The 27,268-nt window shown below is 35.8% G+C and overlaps 1 protein-coding gene across 1 annotated transcript in view; it reads right to left on the bottom strand.

The window, feature by feature from the left end:
• Nucleotides 1-27,268, bottom strand: part of phf14 (PHD finger protein 14) — a 60,397-nt gene that overhangs the window by 25,188 nt on the left and 7,941 nt on the right. The window contains exons 5-7 of the mRNA XM_073821439.1: nucleotides 4,827-4,986; nucleotides 3,941-4,052; nucleotides 596-733 (exon numbers count right to left, since the gene is read on the bottom strand). Of these exons, the coding sequence (XP_073677540.1) occupies nucleotides 596-733; nucleotides 3,941-4,052; nucleotides 4,827-4,986 (410 nt within the window). The remainder of the gene's footprint in view (nucleotides 1-595; nucleotides 734-3,940; nucleotides 4,053-4,826; nucleotides 4,987-27,268) is intronic.

Below are 27,268 nucleotides of genomic sequence, written 5' to 3'. Positions count from 1 at the left end.
TTACAAAAGATTTTATTATTCATCAAAGAATCCTGAACAAAACAATGTACTAACTGTTTTAAATATTGATGATAATAATAATAATAATAATAATAATAATAATAAAATGTTTCTTGAACAGCAAATCAGCATATTAGAATGATTTCTGAATGATTACATTTCTAAAATATATTCAAATAAAAAGCAGTTATTTTAAATCGTGAAAATTTTTGGATCAAATAAATGCAGGCTTGGTAAGCAGAAGAGACTTCTTTAAAAATAAAAACATTAAAAATCTTACTGTTCAAAAACTTTTGACTGGTAATGTAGGTGAAATGGACCATTTTTATATCTTCATGATGATTTTATATCCTTGTAACCCCAGTCCTCATCAATTTTCATTAGAGTAAACAGAGTGGCCAGAATATTCTATATTCTTTGCTTTGAAATGGATTTGAGGAATAGTTTTTTTATCCTTAAAAGAGATGGATAAGAGCTGGAATGTTAAAAGCATGACACTAAACATTACAAAGCTGGCATCACAAGAATCCAGCTGTGGGGAAGTTGGAGAAAAGCATCAAACACTGCAGCTCAAAGAGAATGACAACACACTAACCTCTTCTGCAGCAGCTTCAGACAGCAGCCCTTCTCGTTGAGCACACGTAACGTGGAAGAACGAGCGGCACATTCCGGCATCGCAGCTGATGCAAACACCTGTGCGAGCAAAGCGTGCGTCCTCACACAAACTGCACTCCTGTAAACCATTAACCCAAACAGGCCATTGTGACAACAGAAAATTACAGAAAACTGCAAAGTACTAAGAAAAACATGAGAGGGAAAACTTTCTAGCATTTGCTGGCTTCACATCTTGTTACTTTCCTACTAATAACTTAGGATTATTTCTATTTTTGCAAAGTCACGAAAGGTAAACCGAAAGCTGATTGTGTAACAGCTTTGATATGCAAAAAGATCACCATTATAACAATCCCACATTCATTTCCTGTATAGTTCTATATTTAAGATAAGGTGGACAACGAGTCTCTAAAAGCCCATTTGACTTTCTCCAATTACTGGAGTTCAAAATTAAAATAATAATAGCCTTTCTCTAGGAGTAATTTCTTTTCACATGTACAGCACAAACCATTAAAGAAAGCCTTTCAAGTGCTTCTAAAGTAATTTGCTTCCCAGTAAAAGGAACCTCTTCTGACTTACTGACACATAAAATAATGTCAGATAGAGTAAATGTCAAAATGTCTACAGTCGACAGAAATTCTTGGGAGGGAAGTGAAAGACGCCCTTTGCTCAGAAAAGGAAGTCAGCACTTCACATCTTTTATCAGAAATTTCTTTAGTTTTTTTTTTTAAATAAAGTGTCAAGAAAAAGAAGATAGAAAAGGAAACAGATTTTCAAGCAACTGAAATTAGTTTGAAGAATATCTAGGAGTTTTGTTTTGTTTTGTAGTCTTGCAGTCTTTGTGAGTATAAGAGACATTTTAAAAACTTTTTTTTTTAAATCATACCAACCCCAAACATTTGAAGAGTCATGTAATGCATTTTAGAATTTTACAATGTGGTGCATTTTGCTGCAGAAGAAAGAAATTCCTTTAATACACCACCATTCAGAAGTTTGGAATCAGTAAGATTTTTAAAAGTTTTTATTTTTTAAAGAATTCTCTTATGCTCATCAAGTCTGCATTTACTTGGACAAAAATACAGAAACAATTAAAATATTATTGCAGTTTAAAATAATTGATTTAATATATTTTAAAATATAATTTATTCCTGTGATGCAAAGCTAAATTTCAGTCAGCCATGTCTCCAGTCTTTAGTGTCACATGATCCTTCAAAAATCATTCCAATATGCTGATGTGTTACTTTCGATTATCAATGTTGGAAACAGTTGTGCTGCTTAATATTTTTATTTGGACCTGTGATTTTTTTTAGGATTCTTTGATGAATAAAAAGTTAAAAAGAACAGCATTTATTCAAAATAGAAATATTTTCTAACAATATAAGTCTTTGCTATCACTTTTTATCAATTTACACATTTTCACATCCTTGCTGAATAAAAGTATTAATTTAAAAATAAATAAAAATAAAAGAATAAAATGTACTGACCATACATTTTTAAATGGTAGTTTATATCAGGGGTTTTCAACCTGTGGGGCGGGCCCCCCCAGGGGGGCGCCAGGACCTGCAAAGGGGGGCGCGAGAATCTGACTCGTTCACCCGAGTAATTATAAGGACGAGCTCTCAATGTTTTAGGCTTCCACTAGGGGGCAATCTGATTAAGGCCGCAGCTAATTGTCAGGCAGCCATTAGCAGAGTTGGTGCGATCGAGTTAAGTAGTCTGGCGTTCAAAATTACATTAGGTAAGCTGGTTATACATTTATGTTTAAATGTAATTAATGCTACAAACTCGATACGCAGCAAATAATATGTAAATGATTTGCTGCGTATCGATAATATTCGCATATGCATTCCACCGGAGGGGAGGGGGGGCGCGAATGAAACACCGGCACCTCCATGTTCTGCAAAGCGTGCTTCAGCTTTACTCTCCGCACAAACGATTGGATATGCGCCTAATAGCACACATTTATCTAGGTTAAGCGATTCAACTAATATTGTGATATGCTTTAAGTTTTTTATATCTATGGAATTTAATCGAAATCGTGATGACTTGAGAGGGCTAAATTGATCAGTCTGCCGCTGGCCGCTTGGTCATTACTTTAAAAAACAAAACTTAAATTTAACAAAATAAAAAGTGTTGCAAATATATTTCTAAATTAACTTTATAACCTAAATTAACAAAAATAAATGTAAATCACTTTGCTACTAAACACAGCAGCTGTGTAATGGGAAAGAGAAAGAGAGGCAAGGTTTTAGGAATTTTTGCAACGAATGTTTGTTTAATAGCCTATTTAACATTCTTATTGAGGCTAGTTTCATATTTAAATGTATTTATTTATTTGATTTATTTTAGCGTTTCGTAGGCTGCTTGTTCACTGACGGAAGTGCTCAAATAAACACGCACGTTTGTTAATAATGTTTGAGCCTCATTTATTTTGGGTTTCAAAATAATATACATATGTATTTTATATATAGGCCTATATACACAACCGTTATATATAATGATGTATATATATATTTATTTATAAATAATTTAGATATAATTTATTTATATATACCGTGCCATTTTTTTTTCATTTTATTTAAATAGCCTACCCTTTACGGTGTCAGTAATTACTGTGCTGCTAATTTCTGATTTGGGAGTGATTTGTTTGTTAAAAAATGTTAGGCTACCTTATTAAAAGTATTGCTCTTAACAGACCTGTGTGTTTTGTATCACTAACGCAGTGTCCGTTCTCGAAGCATGTAAGCTCTGCCTGCTTGAGGCGCACCGCTTCCAACTCGCAATGTTCTATTAAAATGTATCAATTCTGAACGTGTGGTGTGTCCATATTGCACCAAAATGCAACACTGCACTCCCTTGGGTCCACAGCAAAAATCGTTTGGATGAACTGTTCTTGACATAATAAAAATGCAAACAGAAAGACATACAGAGATTCCTGCCTTTATTAGAGAGAAGAATATGTTCAGCCCCTCCCACCGAAGCTTCGAATATTCGGTGTTGATTACTACTGAAGCTTCGAAGCTCAAAAAATGGTATCTAGCCCTACATTTTAAAATATGCTCAAACAGAAAACACTTTATTTACATTGAAATAATATTATTTCACAATATTTCTATTTTTCCTGGATTTTTGATCAAATAAATGCAGCCTTGATGAGCATAAGAAACTTTTTTTTTTTTTTTTATTGTACTTATCCCAAACTTTTGAACGATTGGCTAATTATATTGTTAAAATACTAATTATCTTAACAGCTTACCACTATTAATAACCTGTTCTTGAGTTAGTGTATGTTTTTTAGCTGTATGTCATAAGTAACTTTGGTACTTGCCTTTGCTCCATATTTTGAGTAGTTCATCTCTGTGAGCGTTACAGGCCGCAGCTTGTCAATGTCTCCAAACGCAACCCCCGGAACGTAAAGGGCACACACCACGTGCACCCACCTTCAGCAGAACAAAGCAAAGTTGAGTATTCATCCATAATATATATCATTACAATGATCATAGTATAAGGACAGCTCCTTATTCACTTCATGTGCTGAATAACAAATCATACGATTGTAATTACATTAATTCAGAGGCCCACCATTAGCAGAACAAAGCAGCATCTAGTTAATAGACTACCATTCACTAGTCCTTGACTAACTGCTATAACCCTTCAGCCATTCAGAAGAGGAAATACTCAGTTACAGGTTCAAATGTACTCTAACTTGACCATTTGGTGTGACAGAATTTCAAATGCAGACTTTAGGAAGGAGAATCCGAAGTCCAATATAAAGATATCCATCTTTGGTGAGCGCACGCTCCACACTTTAATTTGCTGTGTTTTTCATGCTCTAGTGAAGTAGTAAATTTGGGTGCAGGCAGGCTGAGGAGCACTATCAGTGATAACGTGGCTTGAGTCTTCACGCTTCAGACGCCTCTCTCTTCCTCTCCCTCTCCTTCTCTCTCTGCCTCAGCCCCATCCCTCCCGCCTAGTCAAATGCACCACTTTTTCCTCTCCTTCACTCATCCTGCAACATACCTGTGCCTCTTTAAGTATTTCACTTATTTTGCATTTTTCCAGCATCTTAGCTCAGAGGGTGGCATAAAACTTTCAAAGAATATGCAACAATTAAAAGGAGTAACTTAAACATGAAAGTTGTGCCAGAAATGGCTGTGCCTTTAATTAATGATGATCAAATGTAATATCAGATCAAGCATCGGTTGAAAACTCACCTCCCCGCATCGGTTTCTTTGAAGATGCCGTCCTGACTGGGACAGAGTTCACAGCTGGGTTTGACGCCATTCTTGCAAGCATCACAGAACCACGGTTCTGTCGAGTTCTCCGATGCCGAGCTCATGATAGAGTCACTTTCACCATCGACACCATAGCAACCTGAGAAAAAAGAAAGAAAGTGAGTGTTGATGACTTACATTATAGCCTATTCACAATCATAAATTGAATAATGAATCTGTGCAGGACAAATACAGGTGCATCTCAATAAATTAGAATGTCATGGAATTTTTTTTTTTTTTTTTTAGTAATTCAACTCAAATATTGCAAACATATGTATTAAATAAATTCAATGCACACAGACATAGTTTAAGCCTTTGGTTCTTTTAATTGTGATGATTTGGCTCACATTTAACAAAAACCCACGAATTCACTATCTCAACAAATTAGAATATGGTGACATGCCAAACAGCTAATCAACTCAAAACACCTGCAAAGGTTTCCTGGGCCTTTAAAATGGTCTCTCAGTTTGGTTCACTAGGCTACACACTCATGGGAAAGACTGCTGATCTGACAGTTGTCCAGAAGACAATCACTGACACCTTTCACAAGGAGGGTAAGCCACAAACATTCATTGCCAAAGAAGTTGGCTGTTCACAGAGTGCTGTATCCAAGCATGTTAACAGAAAGTTGAGTGGAAGGAAAAAGTGTGGAAGAAAAAGATGCACAACCAACCGAGAGAACCGCCTTGAGAGGCTTGTCAAGCAAAATCGATTCAAAAATTTGGGTGAATTCAGATGAGAGCAAGTTTTGTTTTTTATTTGGAAACCAAGCTCCTAGAGTCTGGAGGAAGGGAGCAGCTCATAGCCCAAGTTGCTTGAAGTCCAGTGTTAAGTTTTCACAGTCTGTGATGATTTGGGGTGCAATGTCATCTGCTGGTGTTGGTTCACTGTGTTTTTTAAAAACCAAAGTCACTGCACCCGTTTACCAAGAAATTTTAGAGCACTTTTCATGCTTCCTTCTGCTGACCAGCTTTTTAAAGATGCTGATTTCATTTAACCAGCAGGATTTGGCACCTGCCCACACTGTCAAAAGCACCAAAAGTTGGTTAAATGACCATGGTGTTGGTGTGCTTGACTGGCCAGTAAACTCACCAGACCTGATCCCCATAGAGAATCTATGGGGTATTGTCAAGAGGAAAATGAGAAACAAGAGACCAAAAAATGCAGATGAGCTGAAGGCCATTGTCAAAGAAACCTGGGCTTTCATACCACATCAGCAGTGCCACAGACTGATCACCTCCATGCCACGCCAAATTGAGGCAGTAATTAAAGCAAAAGGAGCCCCTACCAAGTATTGAGTACATATACAGTAAATGAACATACTTTCCAGAAGGCCAACAATTCACTAAAAATGCTTTTTTTATTGGTCTTATAAAGTATTCTAATTTGTTAAGATAGTGAATTTGTAGGTTTTTGTTAAATGTGAGCCAAATCATGACAATTAAAAGAACCAAAGACTTAAACTACTTCAGTCTGTGCGCATTTAATTTATTTAATACACGAGTTTAATTTTAGTTGAATTACTGAAATAAATGAACTTTTCCACAACATTTTAATTTATTGAGATGCACCTGTATTTAAATATTGATTACATTTGTGCTGCTCAAAATGTTTGTGGTAATCATAATATTTTTTCAGGACTCCTGGATCAAAATAACTATTTATTTAAAAACTGAATTTTTCAACCCTGACGTATTGAAGTATCGATAAATTGCAGTGGAGATCAAAATTGGAGAGCAACCTACAATTTTCTTAAATTTCTAGGTAACTGCTTTGTCATATTTGAAGTTATCCTTACAAGAGTAGAAGGGCAGTTTTTAAGTATATTTCATTAATTCATTGTATTCTGAAGCACAGTTTAAAAAACTTAAGAGATATTTTAAATATCAAAATTAGAGAACACTTACAGATACATCCAAATTATTGGTGTTAATCTGCCACCTGGTGCTAATTTCCTTAATTATATGACAAACCCTATTTAACTGGCAGCATTCCTTTTAATTTCACTGAGATTGCAAGATGGCAGGCTGCTCTAAGGTGACTGAAACCCTGCAACAGGAGGTTTTCCAGATGAAAGCCAAAGAGATGATCCTTTCAGCCATTGCAAGTGAAGTTAGTCATTCCAAATCTGTTTTTACTTAAATATTGCAGTTTTACAATGACACTAATTCATCCAAGTCCCCGCAAAAGGCTGGTTGCCCCATGTAAGACAAATGCATGAAAAGAGAGGAAAATGCAGATATTCTCAATGGGCAATGGGTTCAGCACTGCAGCCGGAATTGCTTACCAGTTCAGCACTAAACAGGGTAATGATCTGTCTCAGCATGGTTAAGGGAAGTCAGAATGAAAGCACACACGGCAGTGACCAAGTGTCTCATCAGCAGAAAGAATCAAAAGAATAAGCCCACATTTGATGAGGGGCATGTTGTGTGGAGAGAGGACAACTGGTCCAAAGTTCACTTTAGTGATGACAGCATGTTTTATTTAATTGGGTCTGATGGGAAACATTACATTTGGCATCAAACAGGGGAAAGAATGAACCCCAAGTGCATAAATAAGTGAGTGAAAGATTAAGAAGGAAGTGTCATGGTTTGGAGGATGTTTGTTGGAGGAGTGGGGTACAGATACATGGCAGGGAGAATGCGAATGTTTATCAGAACCTAGTTCAGCAACATGTAGTTCCTTCTCTTTAAGCATCTCCCAATCAGCCTGAAAAAAATCCAGATCTAAACCCAATTAAAAAAACTGGAAATTCCTTAACGACAAAGTTAAGGAAATTAATAATAATAAAGCGGTCTTTCCTTATTAAAACAGCAAATTATATGAACAATAATGACATAAAATAATATTTATTTCTATAACCTTGTTTTTTTTTTCGATATCTTTTGAGTTTAATAGAAATGATGGAACGGTTTTTGTCATCGTTTGTAACCAATTCTTTGTACAATAAATTATTAAAAGAATAACAACCTGAGAAAACTGACGACCTCAAAATGCCCCAACATTGCTTTAGCTCTGGCTAAACTTCGATTCCCACTTCTATAGACATTGTTTTTCGGATAACAGTCCGTGGATATAAATTCACTCGTCCAAACGCAACTTGTGGAAACTTTGAACAATTTATTGTACAAAAAAAGTGAGTTAAAAATGATGTCAAAAACTGACATCTTGTGAGTTTAATTCCTATTAAACTCACAAGATATCGAAAAAAAAACAAAGTTTGAAACATACATCGCTCATATTTATTCAATGGATACCATTTGGAGTTTCATCACAATTCTTGTCTTTCAGTCCCCGCATTTAAGACCACCTGAAATCATAATTAAGACTTTCTTAACCCCTAATAACTCTGCAGTCATCAACGAAAAATTAAGAGCTTTATTTCAAGAACCGACTTTTAAAAACAAACCTTACACAAAATACGTTTCTTTTTATTTTTTTCCCCACCATGTTCAGGGCACAAGAAAAATATTAGGGAACTAAATTAATATCAGCATATGAAGAATAATTGTCTCTCATTTATTGTCTCTGAAAGAATGCACGTCAGATGCTGAAAACACTGTCAGTTTTTACTTTCACTTTAACATACTGCACAGTTTTCACGTTGATTGTGTGATATCCATTGGCTCACCTCCATGGTTTAAAACATAAATATTTATAAAAAATACAGTATATAGAAGAGACATATCTTTAAAATATTGCGACGTAACACCAACGTAAAGCCATTGTTTTTCACTCACTGAAAGCCACATCTGTCTGTCTCTGTTCTCATCACTGCACGCACGACTGCAGACAAACAAGTTTTGCAGATCGCTATCCGTGGGGCGTGGGTCTTTCTCAGATATACTGAAATACGTCCACACCGCAGATGTGTTGCTTCAGACAAGCAAGTGCAGGCCACGGTTTCTGTTTGCGTCAACATACTGTTTCGGCCGAGTTGTTTCGGTGATAAAAGTCTTTCGGCCGAAAACCGAAAATGCACTTTTGGGCCATTTTCGGCCAAAAATTGTCGGTGGCCGAATAATCGGTGCATCCCTACTAAATTTATTTCACTATTTTTTTTTTTCATTTGGCTCCCTGACAAGCATCCACCGAATTCTGTCGTTTTTGTGACCGCGCCACAAGTTCAAGGCTGAAAGCGTGCGTTTTTTGTTGTCTTTATTTTACAAAAGTACAATGTTGTGTTTTTTTTTTTATTGTGAGTATACACAAATAAAAGTAAACTCTTTATAGTTTCAAATAATGTCTTATCTGTATGACCAAAAATGACAGAAAGGAAAAAAATCCAAGCGTTCGAGCCGGAGCCTCTCATGGGAAACACTTGTATTCGTGCCGAATGAGAGCAGTAGCCTATTGCATATGAGCATTTCAGTCTAGCGTGCGATTTCCAGCGTTTGGCAGGTGCATAAAGTGTACAGCGCATACAGCCGTATACCTGCAGATGCCACAGACTTACACGTCATATGCAATCCTGTAACTTTCACCAGCAAAAAAATAAATAATTAAAATACAAAAAAGTGCAGTGATGACAGCGATGACCTCAACACCGCGGTCGGCATCTCATTACTGCGGTAATGCGGTTATTGTCACAATCCTACTTGGCCACACATCACGTCCTTTCCCTTTTGCTGTACAAAACAGCTCATTTTGCGCCTTAATATTGCAAACTGATGTGTCTTACCAGATTATTTGAATGTTTTATCTTAATTATTACTTAACTATCACTTAATTCTTGTTATTTCCCTACGGTGGCTTATGAACCGGAAGTTTAACACATTGAAAAATAAGATAAATTGTTCCCTAATCTCCACTGTATATATGTTTTTCTTTTCTTTTTCAAAATGTCTTGAATTAAATGTCATGATATAAGGTAATGTTCACTGGCTGGCATAATTGAGGCTATGCTGAAAGAATAAGACTGGGTTAAAAACAATCATATTTCAGCCATATTGTTTATTTATTTTGGAGAAAGATACCTTAACTTTTTTAAGATCCTTTTTTGTTTTTTTGCAGTGGAGCCAGTGAGCATGTTGGCAGGGCAATTTAAAATCTGAACTACAGCAGAAAATATCTTCAGTGCTAAGCTGCCTGACGTAGCAACCGCGCATGGCAGAATGTCAAAAGAACAAAGAAATCTAGAGCACAGAATGCTTTTGTTGCTAAACTTTTTTCCAGACAAAGCTAATAACAAGGCCATTTGATCAAATGGTAGCATCACAAGTCAAAGAAGGAAGCATTGGGCCAACGAAAGCATTTTAATGCTGTCCCCTTAATTTCCTCAGGTTGCCAAGACAATTACTGTGCTGATCAGGTTACCATGACGCCTATTACACTCAGCAAACGTGCTCCATGCCACCAATAAGGGCGGCAATCAGCTCCTTCTCAACACAGCAGAGATAACGTTCCCGTTCCTAATACAGCAAACCAGCCCCCGGGCATTGGAGAAACGGAGAGAGAGACAAGCAAATAAAAGTTCAGGTACTTTGCATACTCGCCACAAAAGACCCAAACAGCAAAATGTGCAGAGAATGCTTAAGCATAGCTTTTCTCTGAGTTCCAACCAGTAGGCTAAAACTTTTAGGTTTGTAGTGATAAACAGCAGAATGTGGCAGCGGTAGATATTAAAGCTGAGGGAGGGAAATTAAGGTGTGCAATTTCATGATCTAAAATATGTTGAGCTGGACAATTTATGTTTGCCAGAAACATCCAGGTCACTTTTTCCAAGAGGAAACACAGGTGCACATGAAGAGCACACAGCAAATAAGAGGCTTTTGTATCCTCATCTTGCAGTCATTTTGAACCAAGTGGTAATGGGTACCATTACGAAGCCCAGCCTGACGTTTATTTTCTTAAAGAAAGGTATTATTGGAACACTGCTGGCAACAGTTGGGTGCATATTACTGACTGGGCTTTGAACCATAGGGCTGGAGCTCACAACGATCAGTTTGCTGGTTTAACGGACTTACTGCTGAACCGTCAAGCAAATCTCCGATGTTCCTTTTGAACTGAGATACAAAGCTGGACCTGCTAAGCCACAGGGTGCTGGCTAATATGAGCTAAGCTGGAAAAAAGTGATGACTATAGGAGAGCTTCATAATCCCTGAGGAGAAGATTATCCTTGTCAGAAATGACGAGCTTGGCAGTTAAAGAGCGACCTGGGGAAGGGTGGTGACAAAATCAAGAGGAACACTTTTAAGATTTAATGGAGGAAGGTTCAAGATTGGCTTCAGAATGAGTTAACAGGCTAGGCTGCTGTGTGTATCTGTCAGAGTATGACTGAAATCAGACAATGAGGCAAAGACTGCTGGCACTGTGTGTGTGCGTGCGTGCGTGTGTGTGCGTGTGTTCTTCAACAATCTGTTAGGTGTTACTTTCATGATGTGCAAACAATGACAAGCAAGCAATAATTTTTCAGCACACTATAAAAATGACAGCGAGTTGGTTTATTTGCATCTCTAATAGCCAAAGGGAACAGAATAACTTCATTACAGTTCCGACTTCAAGCAAATTATTCCTTGCAGTGATAGCGATATATTTGCATAAAGGTCTTTATTTTTTTTATTTTTTTTTTTTAAGCAAAACTTGCAATTACAGTCATCTACAGGCACCTATAACTTAAATGGAACCAGTATCCGGAGGGTTTAAAGACTGCAATGTGAATTACATATTTTGTTACATTTTTGAGGTATAATAAGTCTCTTATGTTCACTAAGGCAGCATTGATCAAAAATACATTAAAACAGTAATACTGTGAAATATTATTACTATTCAAATAATAGTTCTGAATTTTAATATATTTTAAAAAGTAATTTATTCCTGTTATGGCAATTCTGAATTTCCAGCATCATTACTCCCATCTTCAGTCTCACATGATTCTTCAGAAATCGTTCTAATATGCTGATTTGGTGCAGAAGAAATTAATGTCTTTTTAATATCGATGTTGTTTAAATGAATAGCATTTATTTTAATTATTAAAATATTCTGTAACAATCCAAAGGAAATGTAACAATGTCACTTTTGATCAATGTAATCCATTCTTGTTCAATAAATATTCATTTAAATATCAATCAGACAAAGAACAAATCCAGTGAGAAGTGACGAACATGGAAGTGCAGAGCAGAGAGCAAACACTCTTAAAAATAAAGATGATTCACGATGCCACAGAACAGGGGTTCCCAAACTTTTCCATTCCACGACCCACCTAGATACGTATAATCTATTTCAAGACCCACTAAAACATTTGAGATCAAAAAACAATTGACATTACTGTGAGTTTAATCATAATTTTAAGTTTGATATGGCAGAAATTCAGTATTTAAGAAAAATAAGCATTTTATTTTATAGTTCAACTGTAAAATTTTACTACTGATATTTACATTTTAATTTCTTCATTTACAGACGTTAATGGGTCTACGAAATGTCCATAAAAACTCGAAACACACTCACTCTGGTGTAGCTATGAACTGTAATCCACGTAGCGAGTGGAAAATGCATTCATGATCCTACCTAGCACAAACCAACACTTTTTTTCAGCAAAGCATAAAAAGCGAATCAGAATTTTATAATAATATAATATATATAATAATATAATAATATAATAAGATTAAAATAATTGTGAAATAACTGTAAAAAAATAATAAACAGATGTGTTTTAAATGAACACTACAAACTGAGATGACAAATTTACTTTTGCAATAGTTAAATAAATGTTTAGCGAGATCTTCAAAAGATTTTTAAACTTTGGCACATTTTTTTTCTTTTAAGGGTGTGTTTACACTTGTAGTTTGTTCGTTTGGTTCATTTGGTCCGAACCAAAAAGGAAAATTATACATTTGGTCCTGGTCTGCTTAGCGTTCACACTGGCATTTTTGACAGTGAACCTAAAGATATCAAACCTAAAGGCATAGTGATACGTTAACAACCTGATTGGTCGGATTAATGATGTATAGTTTGTGACGGAACTCACCGAACACTCCAAACAAAAGGAAAAGGTGCGTTCGACTTAAAGCAACGCTGTGGTGTATGACTTCAAAGTACCTATTCACTGATTGGTCTGCTGATTGCCGCTTTAAGTCGAATATACGCAATGCCGTCTGCTGGACTAAGCACTTTACCTCCTCATTGCTCCACGTTTGCCCTCTGCTCGTTTTGATTTGGATACACCGCTTGTTCCCTTTGTGAAGTCATGTCGGATACTGTCACATCTTGTCATTACTTCCTGTTTTTGCTTCGTTTAGAAGTATTTGGTCCGTGTTGCATTCATATTTCATTCGAACTGCACCAGAGTTCGTTTGGAACCAGACCAAGACCCATCTTTTTAACGGTCTCAGTCCGCTTGTTTGGTGTGCACCAGGGTTCGGATGGCAGCGTTCACACTTACTCAAATGAACTGCACTAACAGAGCAATTGCACCAGAGTTCATTTTAAACGAACCAACCATGACAAGTGTGAACACACCCTAAATCTTCAGTTACAACTAACCCTGCGTTTGTGCACCGCTCACCAATGAATCGATTAGCTTCTGAAGGCGTTAACCCCCTGAAGCTGTGTGGAGCACTTTTTTGTTTTTTTGATGGATGGATGCACTCCATTTGACTTAATCTCAACAGCCATTCACTGCCATTATAAAGCTTGGAAGAGCCAGGATATATCTTCGATTGCATTTGTCTAAAGGAAAAAGTCATATCCACCTAGGGTGGCTTGAGGGTGAGTAAATCATATGGCAATTTTCATTTTTGTGTTTTTAAAGTTGATAGCATGAAGTTGCTTAGTCTTTAAAAAAAAAAGGACATGTCAAAATTATTTGCAGGGGTAATCAACAACTGCAACTTTGACTCTGTATTGCACCCAGAACATTCCTTTAATATGAAGTCCTTTGACTCTTTCTGTCTTTGTCAAGTGATTAATGAGTAAGCGTTCAGCGCAGCGATGTATTTCAATTATATTCACTCCGTTTCTTCCCTAAATGCTAATATTTTTCATCCAGGGTGAAGTAGATTTATTCAATAGCTCAAATATTAGCCAAGTCAGCTTGCAAAGCAGGACCACAGAGAAGAACAACAGAATCAAGTCGAGGGGCACAGGAATGAACGAATAGGGCCAATTAGAGCCCATAGACCTGGCAGATGAGAAAGAGAAAGAGAGAGAGAAAGAAAATAAAGATGAGGTAAAAGCTAGGAATGGCAGCTGCCTTGATGTAAATCAGCAAAACTGATTCACAGTTACTAAAAAAAAGCCTTTTGAAAACCAGCACTCTCTCTTTCACAAAACAATACAATCATTTTCATAACCAGCAATGCGTGGAATAAATCATTTCCTCATTAAGAGGCGAGTGAAAAGAAATAAAATGCGAGTGGGGTAAAAAAAAATTCAAGGTTCTATCAAACCAGATAACATTTTAATTTAATACTTGTTTAATTCTGTGAAGCTGGTTTTGTACTGGGATGAAACCAATGTGATTCAGCTGTTATTCAGCAAGGCACCTTTTTAGGAACAAAGGCTTGAATTTGCTTAATAAATCAGTTTTATTCAGCAGTGTTTGAAATGTTTTGTTTTCAATAGTCAATGAAAGTCAAAAGTGTTTTCACTACTCTGGCATGCAGCTATTGAACACATTACATACTTCCCCACTGCACATTACAAAACACATTTTTAGGCATTTTCAACATTTTAAAGGCAGATACTTTTTATTTAAACCAAATCAAACTCTAGAGTTCAACTGGAGGAACAACCACCCCTGAAGCACCCTTGGGGTTAAAGAAATAGTTCATCTTCAGAACACAAGAAGATATTTTAATAAAATCCAAGAGCTTTCTGACACTGCATAGACAGCAACGCAACTAACACATTCAAGGCCCAGAAAGGTAGTAATGACATTGATAAAATAGTCCATGTGACATTAGGGGTTCAACCGTATGCAAAGTAAACTAAAATAACAACTTTATTCACAAGAGAAAGTACAATTGAAACCATTCAGTGACAAGAACAAACAAAAGAAATCCAAATACTTTTTTTTTTTTTTTACTACACTATAGTTTATTCTAGCCAAGAATCACTAGGCCTCAAGTGTAATTTTAGCAGTTTGGTACCTTGTAAACCCACAGGCACACCATCTGAGGCAGAGACTTTGCCGCAACGCAGCCTAGGGCCACATGCAACGCAGGTTCATTGTGATAACACAATCCTCCTTGAAGGCAAGCTGAAACTTAGACAGGAAGCAAGGGAACAGCGCTTAGGGTCTGAGGACTGGAAGATCAGATAGAGCAAGGGAGAAACATGTTTTTAACCTTGAGCAAAATACTTAACCTGAATTAATTTAGCAATTACCCATCTGTACAAAGGGATAATGTGAGCTCTTCTGCCAGGTGCACCAGTGTGAAAATGCATGTGCAAAGTGCTTTCAATACATCCTGCTACACTCCGCATAGCAAATACCTTCAAGCAAAACTGTTTAACTTCTGATGAGAAACCTATTCATAAAACTAAGGCAGTTCAGCACACCAAGTCTCTCACAGTGCTCCCAAAACATAGACCTATCACAAGAACTGTCATAACACAACATGATATAAAGGGGAAAAACAAAACCATTATTCCTGTAACAAAATACACAGCTAAAAGCACAAGACAGACTAGTCTCCAATCGTTTATTTTTGTCTGGTTTGCACTAGACCAAGTTTTAAGAGTGTGTCCAACTGAAACATGGTAATGGATTGGAAGACAGTGCAATGAGAGTGATTCCATTACTCCAACTTCTGGGTTTTGTGCTGTGAACAACGTTTTTCAAAATATATGAGACCATTCAATATGTTTGTTCATGACATTCTATTCTGTTAATGAATGACTCGGAGTTAGGTTTTTTTTTTAGATAATCAAATGCATTCAACTTCCAACTGTGTTTTTGTTGCATTTAAGACTTAAATGTAGGATTAGTAAGATTTTCAATGTTATATTGTGAAATATTATTGCAATTTAAAATAGTGTTATTTTTATCTTTATATATTTTAAAGTAGAATGTATTCCTGTGATGCAAAGCTGATTTTTTAGCATCATTACTCCAATCTCCAGTATCACATGATCCTTCAGAAATCATTCTAATATGCTGATTTATTATCAATGTTGGAAACAGTTGTGCTGCTTAATATTTTCTTGGAACCTGTGATTTCTCTTAGGATTCTTAAATAGAAATCTGTTGTAACAATATACACTAACATTTAAAGTTTGGGGTCAGTAAATGTAAAATAAATTGATTTTTTTTTTTTTTAAAGATGCCAGTAAAGACTTATATTGCAAGAAAAATCCATTTTAAATAAATGCTGTTCTTTTTAACTTTTATTCAAAGAATCCTGAAAAAAATATCACAGGTTCCAGAAAAAATTAAGCAGCACAACTGTTTCCAACATTGATAATAAATCTGCATGTTAGAATGATTTCTGAAGGATCATGTGACACTGATGCTAAAAAATTTAGCTTTGAATCACAGGAATAAATTCTATTTTAAAATATATAAAAATAAAAAAAACACTATTTTAAATTGCAATAATATTTCACAATATTACATTAAAAATCTTACTGATCCTACATTTAAGTCTCACAAGTCTTAAATGCAATTGATTCTGATTGTAAATTGTGGTAATATTTCATAATATTACTTTTTTCTGTATTTTTGATCAAATAAATGGAGGAACTTAAATGAGAATGAGACTTCTTTAAAAAAAACAAAAAAACAAAAAAAAAACATTAAAAATCTTACTGAATACTGATATATTAATAAAAAGGGAAAAGTTCCCTTGGGAACTAACTGAAATAAGTTTATAATAAAATGTAATACAATAAAGTATAATAAAGCACAAAAATTGAAATCAATTTAGATAGATAGAAAATAAAAACTAATAAAAATTACAAAAGCGCAGAACAAAATCACTGAAAATTCAAACTGAAAATAAACTAATGCCAATTCAAAATATTAATAAATACTGTAATAGTATATAAATAATACTAAAATAAAACCAGTACAATTCTCAATATCTCTAGTTAGTAAATATTTACTGTGACAATGATTGGATCTGATTACATAAAATGTCAAACTTGCCATTCACAATTAGTTTACAACCGAATACAGGACAAGAATTAAACTGATGCAGATAAGAAATGTACAAATAATTAACTAAAAATTGTAGTCATTACAATTATATTGATTATGATACACCAATGTATTAATACAGCCCTAATGAACACTTCAATTTTACTGACCACTAACCAAGCATAAATTTAGATATGCGAGCTGGATTAAGCATTAACTGAAAATGTACTCAAGACAACAATGTGAGACAAAGCAAAAGACGACATAATAATAAAAAAAAATGTATATATATTCTTTGAGGACTAAATTTGGCCAAAAAAAAAAAAAGAACAAAAAAACATTTAAGCAAGTAACCAACTTAAATGAATTGCACATGTTTGGGGAAATAATTAACTTTACGGTCCAGAACTCATTAGGGTCTTACTGAAATCAATACCAGCAGCATGGTAATTGGTGTTCCAATGAGTGCAAAGCCATTACTGAACGATGTGATGCTTTTTACTGGGGAACGGTTTTAATAAACTCACTCCACTGAATGACAGTGGCGACCATTACAACACAGCCGGTAAAATTCCTCTTTTTGTTTTAATGAACTACTAAAGGACATAAAAACAACAAACAAGTCGGAGGCGGAAAACAAGGATTCATAATTAGCCTGAATAGCCATCGCCGACCAGATCAAGTATGGTGGGGAGCGCCTCTTTTAACACTTCTCGGGTAATGACGAGCGTGCAAATTGAGCGCGTTAGAGTTAGATGCTAATCAAAAGCATTGTGCGAGCGCTAGTTTGAGCTCAGACGGGAAATGCGCGTCAACTGCTGGAACCAAGAGGCTCTGGTCTTCCTCTCCGCTCTGATCGAAGATGAGTCTCCAGCGCTTCTCTCTCTGATAGAGTCTTTCCCTTTAGAGTCTGAGCGAGGCCATATGCGAGGTCAGAGCCTCCACAGACTGCCGAGCTTCAGAGTCAAGCTGTGAGACACTTGCGCGCATCTAAGGATGACAGCTTGTCTCTTATCTTCGGTGCTGCTTGTGGCCCCTTTGCTCCATTACTTTATCATTCCATTTTTCCTGGCTCCTTCCCAAGAACATTTCCAAATCTCACTGCCTACTAGAGCTATCCAAATACTGCAACGTTAAGCAAAACCGCCACTTGAACTTTCTCTCGGTAAATAGGCAGATTAGAATCTAAATCCTTTGTTTCAGCAGCCACCCATGCACCCCACAGTTTGAGACGTGACATCCCATTTTTTACTGCGCCAGGCTGCCGAAAACAGATTCTTTTCAAAAGCTCTACGGCTTTGGCAGAAACAGCCTGACCCAAAATAGCTGACGTGAAGAAACTGCAGCCGATCGCCGGGCTGGGACAGCAAACTACCTGCAGGTCTTGCTTTTGTCTGTATGCGAAGAGCCCTACAGAAACCGCACCTTACTCAGTGGCACTTGTCTAAAGGTCACCTTTTCAAACTAGTGCACAAATATCAAGTGAGCGTTTTTGACACAGTTAGCCATTAGGGCCGCCCCACCTCCTGGACCAATCATGCCCTCTCCCACTGGGAATAGTGGTACCATGGAGCAGCTGGTACTAGCAGGTGGCAAGCGACTGGCCCAGGTCAAGAATTTAGCTCTGAAACAGCTGTCCAACCCCTTGGAAGCTTCTGCCATTCTCTGTCCGGATGTGATCTACAGGAAAATATCATTCAAGTGGATACTGGATCAGTCGAATGGAACTCTCTCACGGAGTTAGACTAGTGGGGATAGTTCAGCCAAAAATCTGTCTTTCCTTTTTCTGTGAAAAACAAGAGATGGTATTTTTTTTAAAAAGTGTTACATTAAAAAGTTTGGTTACAAACATTATACAAAATATCTTATGTTGTGTTCCAAACAAGAAAGAAAAGCCATAAAGGTTTGGAATAACATGAGAATGAGTGAATTATGAAAATTCTCATTTATGTCTGACCTATACAGTGCCTTACAAAAGTATTCATACCCCTTCATTTTTTTTTTTTTTTCACATTTTGTTATGTGGCTGCCTTATGTTAAACTACTTGTTTTCCCACACAAATCTACACTCCATACACCACAATGACAAAGCAAAAACAGGTTTTTAACATCTTTGCAAATTTATTAAAATGATTCCATTGCTTAAGTATTCACACCCTTATCTGGGACAGTTGACATTTAGCTCAGGAGCATTCATATTGCTTGTAGATGTTTTGACTACACTTTGACTGAAGTTAACCTGTGGAAATTTAACTGAATAGGTATGATTTGGAAAGGCACATGTCTTAAAGGTCTGAAACAGCTGAAAATTCATATCAGAGCTAGGGATGCAACAATACCATTTTTTCAAAACCGATCCGATACCAAAAATTCTGAATATCGACCGATACCAGGCCGATATCAGTGAGGGTATTTTACCTTCAAAACTAAAGAATGTATACAATTCACTTTGTCATTAAGATTTCTTTGTTTTAGGTAAAAAAAAGAAATGCCAAATCTGCTTGCACATTGTTGGATGAAAAAGGGGGAAAAAAGAGATACATGCATGAGTGCAATCAAATTCATAAATTCATATTGAGATTAATGTTTTAAAAATAACTTTTTGAAAACAGAAATATTACAGATATAAATAATTGAACAGATCTGCCAGCAGATGGCGGCAAGACACTGATTTAATTACTGAATCATTTCATTCATTTGATTCGTTCGAACAGATGGTTCATTCAGGAATAAAGCAAGTGACTCTGTTTGAATGGGGAATTGCATCATTTCACTAGATTCGTTTAAAAACGTATTTTAAATGTATTTTATTTTTAAGGCAATGCTTTAAAATAATTGTGTTCTTGTATGAATTATTTCTTGCTATTTATTTAATCAAACTCTGGTAACGGTATCGAATCTGGATCGGACACGCATCACCGATATCCGATCCATTCAAAAAGCTTAGATCGGCGTCGATACCGATCCAGAGTATCGGATCGATGCAACCCTAATCAGAGCAAAAAACAAGCCCTGAGGTCATAAAAACTGCATGTAGAGCTCGGAAACATGAGTGCATCAAGCCACACATCTGGGGAAGAATTCAGAAAAAATTCTGCTGCATTAAAGGTTCACAGAAGCATGTAATCTTTGTTACCCTTAATGGACATAGTCTGAAACAACCAGTACTCTTTCTAGAGCTGCCCTCCTGGTCAAACTGAGCAATTAATGGAGAAGGGTTTTGGTCAGAGTGGTGACCAAGAACCTGATGGTCATTCTAGCTGAGCTCCATGATGATATGTGGAGAAAGGAGAAACCTACAGAAGGACCAACATCACTGCAACACTCCACCGATCTGGGTTTCATGGTGGTGTGGCCAAACTCAATCCTCTCCTCAGAGAAGACACATAAAAAAAAAAAAAAAAAACACTTTTTGAATTTGCAAAAAAGCACCTAAAGGACCCTCAGGCTGTGAGAAACAAGATTCTCTGGTCTGATGAACCTCAATTCCAAGCATCATGTTTGAAGGAAACCAGGCACCTGCACAGTGGTATCTCAACGGTAAAGTGTGCTGGTAGCAGCCTCATGCTGTGGGGGCTGCTCTTCAGCAGCAGAGTAGAAGAAAAGCTCAATGCACCCAAATATTGAGATGAGAACATAAATGAGCCTTAATGAAAACCTAGTTCAAAACATTCAGAACCTCAGACTGGGCAGAAGGTTCACCTTCTAACAGGACAATGACCCTAAACACACAGCAAGAGTGGCTTATAGACAACTCTGTGAATGTCCTTGAGTGACCCAGCCACAGCCTGGGCTTGAACCCAATTAAATATTTCTGGAGAAACCTGAAAATGCGCATCAGCCCCCATCCAACCTGACAGAGCTTGAGAGGTGAAGAGGTGAGGAGAAGAATGGTAGATAATTGCCAAATGTTAATGTGCAAAGCTTGTCGCATCATACCCAAAAAGACTAGAGGCTGAAAAGGTGATTCAACCAAGTGAATACTTATGTACTAATTTCATTTTTTTTTTATACATTCGTGAAGTTGTGACCATTATGTTTTTGCTTTGTCAATATGGTGTATGGAATGTAGATTGATGTGGAAAAAAGTAATTTAAAGCCGTTTAACATAAGGCAGCAACAAAACAAATGTGTAAAAAACTTAAAGGGGTATGTTTTTTTTTTTTAAGTACTGAATCAAACACTCAGCATATTAGAAAATTCAGGATGTAAGACTGTACCTAGAAAATGGCAAGGACGCGAAATATTGATTTGAGTTGAAATATCTGAACAAAAGTTTCCGTGAAAAAAGCAGTCACTAGGAAGTGGCAAATTCAACATACATCAACAAATATGGTCATACTACTTATTACAAGGCATTTCAACACATGATTTACGACGATAAAAGATGATTCAAGATGAAACTGGTTTAAAATCTTAGCAGTTTGTTGGTTATCTTCAGTGTTGGCAGTAACGCCGTTTAAGTATAACGGCGTTAGTAACGGAGTTCATTTTTCAGTAACGGAGTAATCTAATTAATTACTTTTCCCATCGTTGCAACGCCGTTATCTTTACTGAGAATGTAAAGTGTCGCGTTACTAAAATTTGGTTGAATAAAGCGCGAGGTGTCATGCTTTGGCTACACATCAGCTGCCTGGAGAGAGCAGGGGTGGGGATGATGACACCGTTGCAAATGCGATGATGATTGGCTGGGTGGGCGGTGCCCTGCTCACGCTGTCTCAGTCACTGCACGCTCTGACTACCAACACAAGACAGCGTGAGTGACAATGGCGACGAGCCGGGGAAATTAAAAACTGGAACTGGAAGTACCGGCACTACTTCTCGTTAATTGAAATTAAAGGCAAGAATGTTTATGTTACATGCACGCTATGCCCAGGAAAAAAGACTTTATCGACGTCTGCCTCAAGCAACTCAAATCTTATGAAGCACCACACTTTTTTTTTTCAATCAGTTAATATAAACATCTTTGATATTAAAGATGTTATAGAACGTAATAGCGTTATAGAACATAAAAAACAACGTCACAGTTACTTTGCTGAGTAACTAATTACTTTTACAATGTGGTAACTGAGTTACTAACTCAATTACTTTTTGGGAGAAGTAATTTGTAACTGTAACTAATTACTTTTTTAAAGTAAGATGACCAACACTGGTTATCTTACTATTTACAAACAATCATCGCAAAATGGCAGCAGCTGCGTTTGTAGGAAACAAGAGAGAGGCAGGATGGCATAATTAAATATTTGTACAGAGAATATTGATTTAAGTTTTAATATTTTATTAGCAAACTAAACGCAAAGCTTTCACGAAGAAACAATGTTCCCAGCAAGTGAATAGCGACGACTGCAGTTCCCGGGATGAGCCGGTGTTACTCGTTTTTATCGTTTGTTTTATGGGTATAACATACCTCGGAATGTGGTGACTGGCCAATCAGAACTGAGTATTCCACAAATGCATTCCATAAATGTTATTACTATTAAATTACCGGTGCCATAATATGAAGTATTGATTATGCCACTTTTAAAAGTTCTCAAATATTCCCACTGCAGAACTGAGGACGCGAGAAGTAGAGTGTGAGAGGAGGAAGATTCAAAGTCCACATGAAACAACAGAACTGAAGAACAGATTCTGCACTGTATAGGCCTCACTGCATTTTATACTTTCTATAACAATCCAGAAGAGGAGAGCGAGAGACTTTGTGTGTCTATGAATCTGAGAAGTGTGCGACTCTGAGAGCTGACACTGCAACACTGCTCTTGGCACGGTAAAGGACTCCTGGATGCTTCAAGGTTGCCCTCTGATTCAGCGGCGCTAGGTTATGAAGTAGCTTGTTTCAGTGAGCTGACACTAAAAAGGGAGGAGTGAGTGTGTGAGCAAGAAAGAGTGTGAGTCCACAATGGATCGCTCACTGCTGTTGTATACGTGTCATCCAACAAGGATGGCAGAGCCAGTGACTGATTTAACTATTTTCTAACTCAGACATGCTATCGGTTTGAGAGTGCAGCTTATTTGACTTAGATAACACCACTGACAGCTTCAGATTAAGAACGACCCAACCCAATGGCTCCTAAAATCAAACTTTTTTTTTTTGTTGAAAATTACTCGATACAAACAGTTGTTTAGAAACGCCATTTTCAAGCTCTCTATCTTTTGTGGATGAATTGTAAGTGAATTACATTCCCCCTCTACATTTATAACATCTCAAAATGTTTTTTTTGTTGTTGTTGTTGTTTTTCAAATAAATGCTATTCGTTTTAACTTTCTATTTATCAAAAAAAATCTTTAGACGCTGCATTCAACATTTAAAAATGATAAGAAATGTTTCTTGAACAAATCAGCATACTAGATGATTTCTGAAAGGTCATGTGACACTGAATACTAAAGTAATGGCTACTGAAAAGTCAGCTTTACCATCACAGGAATTATTTACAGTTAAAAATATATGTGACCCTGGACCACAAAACCAGTCATAAGGTTAAATTTGACAAAACTGAGATGTATACATCATATGAAAGCTCAACAAATAAGCTTTATATTGATATATGGTTTGTTAGGATAGGACAATATTTGGCCGAGATACAACTATTTGAAAATCTGGAATCTGAGGATGCAAAAAATCAAAATACTGAGAAAATCACCTTTAAAGTGGTCCAAATTAAGTTCTTAACAATGCATATTGCTAATCAAAAATTCCATTTTGATATGTTTACAGTAGGAATTTTACAAAAAATCTTCATGGAACATGACCTTTCCTTAATTTCCTAATGATTTTTGGAATAAAAGAAAAATCTATAATTTTGACCCATACAATGTATTTTTGGCTATTGGTACAAATATACCCCAGCGACTTAAGACTGGTTTTGTGGTCCAGGGTCACATATTAGAAAACATTTAACTTAAAATTAGTAGAATTTCAAATGTCAATAATGACAAAGATTTTTTTTTTTTTTGCCATTTTTGCCATTATTCTAACTCGACAGTAGTAATGACAAGAAGCAAAGTGTGAGAGAGAGAGGGGGGTGTAATTGGAACCGTTATTACTTTATTTTTACATTATTTTGTGAGGTGAGCATAATGTAATATAATATAATATAATAATCATTTTTTGTTACATAAGTATTTTTTAAAATACCAACACCAAACCTTCAAACGGTAGTTTTTATTTTGCATATAAAAGCACTGAATGAATGAAACCAGGATAATTTTCATTACACTGATACACGGGAGGTAGAATTGGAACCAATATTCCTTTATTTTTACATTATTACATTATTTTTAATTTATTTTTGATCAAATGAAGTCCTGGTGAGCATAATATAATATAATAAATATAATATAATATAATATAATATAATATAATATAATATAAATAATTTTTTAAATACCAACCCCAAACCTTTAAACATTACTTTTTATTTTGCATATAAAAGCACTGAATGAATGAAACCAGGATGATTTTCATTACACTGATACACAGAATTGGAACCAATACTACTTTATTTTTTTACATTATTTTTAATTTATTTTTGATCAAATAAAGGCCTGGTGAGCATAATATAATAAATATAATATAATATTTTTTGTAAAAGATTTTTTTTTAAATACCAACCCCAAACCTTTAAACCGTAGTTTTTATTTTGCATATAAAAGCACTGAATAAATGAAACTAGGATGATACATTATTCCATTTTTTTTTTTTTTTTTAATCAAATAAAGGCCTGGTGAGCATAATATAATATAATATAATATAATATATAATATAATATAATATAATATAATATAATATAATATAGCATAATATAATATAATATAGCATAATATAATATAATATAATATAATATAATATAATATATATTTTTTGCAGTATTTTTAAATACTAACCCCAAACCTTTAAACTGTAGTTTTTATTTTCCATATAAAAGCACTGAATGAATAAAACCAGGATGATTTTCATTACACTGATACACTTTTTTTCATTATTTTTTAATGGTCCTGAAAACGATTCTGTATGTACAAAATATAATTTCTTAATTTTTCCTTTGAATTTAAAGGTGATATTTTCCACAGCAATTTCTTGAAATCCTTTGCGGTACTTGAGACATTCATCAAGAATCAACTAGTGAAACATGCTGTAGCATAAAATACTGTACAATACATATAGCATTGTTTCAGTAAACTGAGTGCATATATTCTTTGTTTGCCACCTCTTAAACCACTCTTTGCTATGTGCCGAGCTGAAAAGACGAACAGGGACATGCTCTGAAGATGTAATTAACTAATGCATCCTCACCAGATGAAATCTGATAAGCAAGCAGGTAAGTAAGTAGTAATTTAACAGATGCTTTAATCCAAAGTGACTTACTTGTTACAAAGACAACCCCTTCGGAGATTAAGCTTGTTGCTCAAGGTCACAACAGTGACTATTGTTTCTCAGGAGGGCTTGGACATGCAACCTTTTGATTTACTCTGAACAATCCTCATTCAACATCCCAATTACATCCAAACATCCTTAACCCAATCAACAACTGACTGAAAGAACCAAGTTCCCACCATACTTCTCTCTTTATTTTTTCTCAATCTGACACCCTGTGCTGTGTCACAATATAGAAGGATTGTTTCATTGTGACTTTAATAATGTACACTCATGAGATAACTTTTAATTAAAGCTTTTTTACATAATTTGTACATCTTGAGATGATATAACCAACCAAATGTTTTTAATTAGTTCTTTAAAGCTGATTTATTCAAGGTTATTTCCAATTCCAATTACACCTAAAATATGTGCACAAAACCCAATCTCAAAAATCTCAACGTATTCAAACAGAACAGGCTGCTACTACTCTTTTTTTTTTTTTTTCACACTGTGTAGAACAGTGTTTCTCAACGGGGGCGGTACCGCCCCCCAGGGGGCGTTGGGAGAGCATCGGGGGGCGCTGAAGGCAATAATTTTGAAAGGGGGGCGCTGAGGTGGTTTTGGGGGGCGTTTGGTTAAAACGAGTTTAAACCGAATATGTTTGAGCTGAAACTTGCAGAAGAAAACGGTCTGCCACATCCTAATGCCATTTCTACACTGGATGCATCAAAGCGCACTTTCTATATCTATTTGTCAACTTGTCTGCAGCATAAGCGCGCGGAATGCGTTTACTGTAGCGCACGAGCTGAGTTACTGAATGACAGATTATAACGGGATCTATGTGCTTTAACGCAATTTGTTGCGCCATTCGCGGCCAGTGTAGCAGTGTTAAAGGCATGAGTCTGAAAATTGTGCGTTTTTTCGTATTCTTAATCCTAAAAATTCGTCACACACAGAAAGTCCGATGGCTATTAATTCATCCGTTGTGAAAAAACGCAAAACAACACGAAATAGAACGATGTTGTTGTCCGCTCTCTTCTTAAAAAGAGAAACAGATACAGAGGAATGAGGGAATACTTTTAAGGCGCACCTCCTTATTAATAAACTGCGGGATTATCCCGGGTGATTCAAAGTTTATTTCAGGATGTCAGTAATCTGTAATGCTTTGCTAGCATTACTGTAGCCACATATTAAAGAAGACCACTAATTTATTTGGGAACTCAGCGTACAATGACCACAGTGCTTTGTGCTGCGGGACAAGGTGAATGAATTTAACAGACGCAATTCTGGATTTTGGCGTTCTCTTGTTGTACGGTGGCTCTGAACTGTCAAAACACCTCTCAAAATGCTTGCTACAGATGCGAAAAAAAAAAAAAAAAAAATCAAACCCGATCCGAATTTTTTTTTTTTTTTATGATGGACGAAAATTAAGGAGGCAGTGTGCAAGTGTGATTAACATTACATGAGGTATTTATTTTTGAACGTGCGAAAAATTCGGACGAAATATTCGGACTCAGTGTGACTCATATTTGAAATAAAATTATGTATGGGTTAATGTGGGCTGTGTTATGGGTTTAGATAGGCTTATTTTAAAAGCATGTAACCTAAGTATTATAAATAAAATATACATTACTATTAAAAAAGGCAAATACGATTTTTAATGGATAAATAAAAAAGGTTGCATTTGTTTGTTTAAAAAAAAATACCATTAAAAAAAGCTTTTTAATTGAATATATTTTAAAATGTGTTTTCCTCTTATGCTAAGCTTCATTACTCTAGCTTTCAGTGTCACATGATCTTTCAGAAATCATGCTGAATGCCATAAAATCAAGAATAGGTAATTTGTTCTCTTTAACATTTATTTAATTGACTGAAGTACAAAGAAACAAATTCCAATGTTTACACTGGCCAACATATTTTTGTTAATATAAACAAATTTTGAGCCACGAT

The sequence above is a fragment of the Garra rufa genome, chromosome 17 (assembly GCF_049309525.1).
Source record: "Garra rufa chromosome 17, GarRuf1.0, whole genome shotgun sequence".
In the NCBI taxonomy this organism is placed as follows: domain Eukaryota; kingdom Metazoa; phylum Chordata; class Actinopteri; order Cypriniformes; family Cyprinidae; genus Garra; species Garra rufa.
The sequence above is the reverse complement of the archived record's forward strand: the minus strand, read 5'-3'. Positions and strand labels throughout refer to the sequence as shown.